The 5,979-nt window shown below is 48.7% G+C and overlaps 2 protein-coding genes across 2 annotated transcripts; both read left to right on the forward strand.

Moving 5' to 3' along the window:
• Positions 1 to 18: 18 nt before the first annotated feature.
• Positions 19 to 529, forward strand: ASPBRDRAFT_201494 (uncharacterized protein; the record flags this gene model as incomplete). Its single annotated transcript, XM_067621559.1, has 2 exons — positions 19 to 102; positions 161 to 529. The coding sequence occupies 2 exons, from the start codon at positions 19 to 21 to the stop codon at positions 527 to 529; spliced, it is 453 nt and encodes a 150-aa protein (XP_067473077.1).
• Positions 530 to 2,147: 1,618 nt separating this feature from the next.
• Positions 2,148 to 4,160, forward strand: ASPBRDRAFT_211916 (uncharacterized protein; the record flags this gene model as incomplete). Its single annotated transcript, XM_067621947.1, has 2 exons — positions 2,148 to 2,529; positions 2,621 to 4,160. The coding sequence occupies 2 exons, from the start codon at positions 2,148 to 2,150 to the stop codon at positions 3,976 to 3,978; spliced, it is 1,740 nt and encodes a 579-aa protein (XP_067473078.1). The 3' UTR covers positions 3,979 to 4,160.
• Positions 4,161 to 5,979: the final 1,819 nt, after the last annotated feature.

Consider the following 5,979-nt stretch of genomic DNA (forward strand, 5'->3'; position numbering starts at 1 on the left):
GCCGACGCCAAAGTATATATGCTCATCCAGGACCGCCGAGGTGGCATAACGGAGTACAGAAGCACCCCGGACCGAAAATTTCCGCCAACGTATGCACAGATTGTACGTTCCGCGATAATTGTCCGTCAGCTCCTTTGGATGCTAATTGATCTGTCTATAGAGGCGGCTCTTCCCATCGGCCAGCCTCTTGACGCCTGAGAGCTTCGGAGTCACTGTCAGTCAGTCAGCGAAGGCTGATCGGTCCAGCAAGCCTACTGAGCACTTTTCGGACCCGACAGTGGAGATGTTCGCAGACAGCCGAGCGGTGATTGGAGAGCCCTCCGATCCGAGCAATAACCTGGCTCATGTCTTGCCGGACCAAACTCTACAAATGGGACCCGCATCGATGCCATTGCTCACGGAGACCGACGTGCAGTCCTACTTCAATTATACAGAATGCGGAGCACTGCCCCAACAACCCCCCAATAACCCCCTCAAAAAAGGACAAGTGGAATATATTCAACATGAGAGTTCAAACCCCTTTCTTTGATGTTTTCCCTTCCTAGCTGTATTGTCTGTGTTCGGCCGCAGGATACGCCTTGTCCCAGCAGGAACGAAAGGAAACAATCGAGCACTTGTACTTAGATTTATGGTACATGTTTAGGGCTTTTGTATAACTAGGCACGATCTATCCCCTCCGAATTTATCCTTCTACGGGTATACCAAACATAGCCGGATTGCTCGTTACCCAAGACTGACGGCATCCATGCTGGTATATTGCCAGACCATGCAATACGTAATCCAATAACAGACGTCATTCCTATTGTACTAGCCCTCTCAGCAGCTGTAAGAGCGAAAGACCTTACTTGGTCTTCTATAAGAGACTCCTATCCTGGGAGTTGGGTTGGCACATGGACATAATCCCCGGGCATAAGGTGCCAAGACAGGCTAGCTTACCACGCGTCATCTGCTACCACCAAATGTGGCTAAGCCTGCGCTTGTAACACGATTGCTGACTCACCCATTACATTGAACTAAAAATAGTGTTGCCGCTGCACTGAAAGTAAGCTTCTTGTTACGGATAGTTGAACTAATCGTATATTCCCTACAACATGGTTCTTGTTAAAGGGGTACCTTATTAAACGTTGTCTTATTATTGCCTTGGACAATAGTACCCGGAGCGGATTGACCATGCAGCGCTTGGTTCCTTAACTGAAGGGACAAATTAGGTCAGTACCTGACTGGAGTAAAAGCTATAACTGCTAAAATATACTCAGGTGTAAGTGACGCAACTTTCGTAACTTACAGGAGGCTTTTGTCACACCTGCCCTGGTCGCTCACGTACCGTACGGAATTCATGTGTCTCCCGAATTTGACTAGGTCGAGTTGGAGCGATTGGGTTCAGGTCTGGACTGCGGATAGTCATGCCTTCTGGGTGCGGGAGGCTAGAAAACCGAACTGTGCTTATTTGATCAGGAGTGATCGTGAAGTCGTCTAACAAGACTGTATCAGACATGCTTGAGGGCGAGGGCAAACTGATGTTTCTGTCTCACGAGACTCAATGGTGCAGATGTGTCTTTTCCCAAATAAGTACTATTCGGTCCCACCGGTCGCGATGTGTTACTACTTTCCAGTGCTAGACCTTATTCTGCTCTGGAAAGGCATCCGTAAGCGTTCTTCCAGCTCTTGACGCATGCAACAGATAACAAATGTGGTCACACTCTGGAGAGACAGAAGTGCAAGACATACTGCTCTATCTGAAAGAGGGATACACACCATGTCTTACCGGCTTGCAGACACATCTAGTCAACGTACTACTTATCTTCAACAGTAAGTGAGGGACAAATTCAATTTTTCTTGTCTCCTTTGAGCCAGCGGATATGCACCGACGACTAGGGGCGCTGATAACTACGGCTTTAGTCGCTTCTATGCCCCATTCAACATCTGCAACTTCCGCTGGCTATCTAGCGCCTGGTCAGAGGAACCGTAATATAAAAGCCGATAACAGCTGGTTTACATACTGTCCCACATGGAGACTAAGGGACACTGTGTAAACCAGTGACCACACACGCCAGGATATTCTAGAACCTTGTCCTACGTATATTATATTGTTCTGTCAACGTCAAATTGGTATTTGACCGCCCAGCGCCCACTAGCGTTCGGCGGCCATGAGTGGAAAGGAAAAGTCGCCTAAGAAGAACTCTCTTCGTGGCGCGAAAGACAAGAGCAATAAGAACAAGTTCTCACCATTACAAGACAGGGAAGACTCTCCATCGAGTCGGGACGCGGACGGGGATGTACAGATGCATCAATCAGAAGGGGCTGCAGCAGAACCTCAAAGGCGTAGAGAAAAGCACCCTCGGGGCTACAGTCTAAAGCAGCGCGCGGCCACGACCCGAATCCGGAAATGCGGTGACAAGGATTATTACGGCGTGCTGGGACTTGAGAGGACCTGTGACGCACGGGATGTCCGACAAGCCTATCGAACCTTGGCCCTGCTGATACACCCAGATCAAAATAAGTACGAAGACGCAGAAATCGCATTCAAAAGTGAGTGTCCAAGTGGTCAGCAGTATCATAAACATGATCGTGGCTGCCACAAGGTCTTACTAGATTATCACTGACAAGTCTGCCGGACAAGAGGTTGGCCAAGCCTACCAAGTGCTCAGCGATTCCCGAGAGCGGGCCGCCTTTGATAGGCAGCATGACCGTTACGAGAACAAAGGAAGCATCGATCCACATGACGTCTTCGGGGAGGAGTTCGCGGACAATGCTTCCGGCGACGAGTCCAGCGAGGGCCACTCAGCTGATGAGGAAGATGGACCAAAGACCCCTGACCATGCCGTTTTGGAAGTTTACTCAGAAGCTACGGCCTACGTCAATGAATATCTCGCAGCGAAAGACACGTCCGTCGTTCACGCCATGCGTGAAAAAATCAACGACCTCAACCGGAGAATCAAGGAAGAGAACCGGAAATACAGCCAGCCTGAGAATGAGTTTCTGATCAAGATAGACCTGCTGACAGGCGTCCGTGACGAATACAACAAGGCAGCTGAGTTAGTCCAAGATGGAACTGCCAGCGGAACACAGTCGGAAACGCTGCGCAGGATTGAGAGCCAGTTTGAGAATGCGCGAAAGGGGTACGGCTATCCTGAAACATGGAAGCTCCCTTCAGCCATTGGTAACGGCGACGGTAGTAACAATCGGGGGCCCGGCGACATTAACGATGAGCGCCGGATACTTGGCTATGTGCCACATATGGACAGCGAAAGAACCGTTTTTATCGTGGAAAGCCAGTCCAATGGAATCGCCATGAAGCGGTCGCAGGATATTGGATATGATGCAACTAGGTCGTACCTGGAGCTCCCTGAGTCACAGAGAAAGGATGTCCGGTATTCGCAAAGCCGCTATGGCAAACGTGATCGTAATAATTATGATCAGATCCTGGGATGGGATTGTAGGATTCCATCCAATTCGTCTCCATCTGACTGGGAATACCGACGAGCTCTACCTCCTTCGTACGGCCTGATCCGTTTTCACAACGGTTATACGGACATCCTGAGCCGAACCGCCCTGCGTAACGTGCTTGGTAGGGAGGCCGCTGACCGAGAAATCAATGCTTTCTATGAACAGCGTAATATGACTCTGCCGTGGGCTCAAATGCCCTCTCGTGGACGACTCCCTGGCCGCAGTTATGCAAAGATTCAGGGACCATCAGTGACCGGCAGTGCAACCAACGGACAGCAAGGTATTGAGCCAACAGTGAGAGTTAAGCGTAGTACCAAGAGCAGGCATTCAGGTGGATCCCGGGGAGAGGGGAACCAACAAGCCAGTCCGTCAGTAGAGGAACGCGGTGGAGAAGGCCAGGACACCATGGATACAATCCAAGTCGTTATGGAGGCGAACCGACGCCAGATGCAGGCCATCACTGATGTGCTTGCTCAGCTAACATCGCGGCTTGCTATCATGGACCAGGCCCAGAATACCCTTCCTGGCTAGTACTAGTGTGAATCTGTTGTGAAGCAAGGCCATCTTGAAAGGACTTACCTAATATATCGGGAATGGGCTCCATTGGAGAGAACCCGCTATGTTCAAAAGTCTCGAGATACCTGAGGTGGAATCACGTTTGGCATAGGTATGCGGCATTGAGAACTATTGGTTTTGGTTCTTGCGTCAAGCGGGACGCTTACAGCCCCTGCTCTGGGAGGTGCTTGCAAAGTTGCCTTTCCCAATTAATATATAAACGTTCGGCGGTGACGTGGACTGAATGCGTGTGCTTCAAATGTCATATTATACTGGCTTAACTAGAAGGGTCTTCATACACAATTTGTCATATATGGTGATTGATATAGAGCCACTCCTTTGATATTTTTCACATATTTTTCACATCTGTCTCCTCCCAAACGCGAGAAAGCACTTTAATATACATACTCTAGCTTCTGTAACTGAATCGGCCGTCAGGAACATACACGCCGCTGCATATATTTCAGTATCCCATGTGACGTTGCAGCAAGTAGCATCAGCAAGACCTTGACATATACGCGAACTGTGTACTCATAGTACGGGTTCTCGGCTTGCCAGAGCATCAGACGTCCAGGCACTGTGTCGTTGAGGACTCGAAACGGGACTGTGGCCGAGTCATTCGTTCCATTACCGAAAATGATAGGACACAGATCAACCATACCAACCCTCCTTTTGCCACCAACACGCAGACCTTCTCCCCCAGCCAGAGGGGTCCATCGCTCATTGTTCCAATTTTTCAAAGCATAAGATAAAACGTCACCCAAGAAGCCGCCGTGGTATAATAAAAACGCACAGCCGAATACCGATTGCTTCATATCGTCAAGAGATATTTCAAAATGCCATGACCCAGCTTCCATGAGTACAATTGGGTCATAGCATGCTCGTATATGTAGTGTATCCTGGAGTTCCCCGAGTATTAGTAACATCTTATCTCATCAAATGGTAGAAAGCTAACCTGGCAATCAACGGAATCAATCGCGGCTAAATGGCAGCGGTCCATCATTGACTGTGTTGCGGATCTACTGTAATCTGCCCTATTCCTTGTGACGAAGCGGAAAGTAAGAAGAGATATCAATTACACTCAAACGCTTGAATAGTAAAGTTCCTACAGGCTGTTGCTCCTCTATTCGGGTCATTACTGCTTTATACTCTTTCTTTGCCCTGTTGCGCATATAGACAGCAGAATTTTCTGGCTGTCCTGACATTCCATGCTGTCTGGGGACGCATTGCCATCTCTTTTTTTTCCCTCCTTTGAGCCGTACTGGGGGCAACAAGTTGGTTGCTGCATACAGACGTCGGCCCACCCCCCATGCCAAGGCTAAGAATAGAGTACTTAAATAAACGATCTGCAGTCTTTTTCGTTCTCTTGTGACAATTAACAGGATCACTCGGAAAGAGGCAAATAAAGATTAACGCTAGTATACATAAGGTATTTTCCTGCCTAAGTCTTTGGCGGAGATTTTTACAATCGGCATTTAACACCTACGTCTTCCAGAAGAGTTTGACAGTAGTTATCCTAGATCCTCCCAGATCCTACATCTTTTCTGATACCCTATTCCTGTCTTGTCAGTGTTACTTTGCATATTAGCCCTCCAATTTCCTACTTTACAGGTTCATCCCCCGCCATTGTCCTGTTCCATGATCCTTTGGTCAGGGTACCTGCCAAATGGTCAGGCATGGAACCCAGCTGATAATGGCTTCCCGTGGAATCATCTTTCCACTTAGACGAATAACCGCCTATGACGTCGGTAGAGAAGCTTCACTGTGGCTGGTACTTGCATCATTGTGCAGTATACTATTAATATACTATTAAGGCAGTGACTGTGAGATGTGGACCATGTCATAGCCCGCCTACACCTATAGCTACCTTCCAAGACTCACATCCTGAGGGCGGATTGGACCTTTGGTGAGCGACGTATGTGGGAGAGTACAAGATGTCATGCAGATGACTCATGTTACCATTAGAACGAGAAGACC

This window comes from Aspergillus brasiliensis (assembly GCF_001889945.1).
Source record: "Aspergillus brasiliensis CBS 101740 unplaced genomic scaffold ASPBRscaffold_28, whole genome shotgun sequence".
Classification (NCBI taxonomy): domain Eukaryota; kingdom Fungi; phylum Ascomycota; class Eurotiomycetes; order Eurotiales; family Aspergillaceae; genus Aspergillus; species Aspergillus brasiliensis.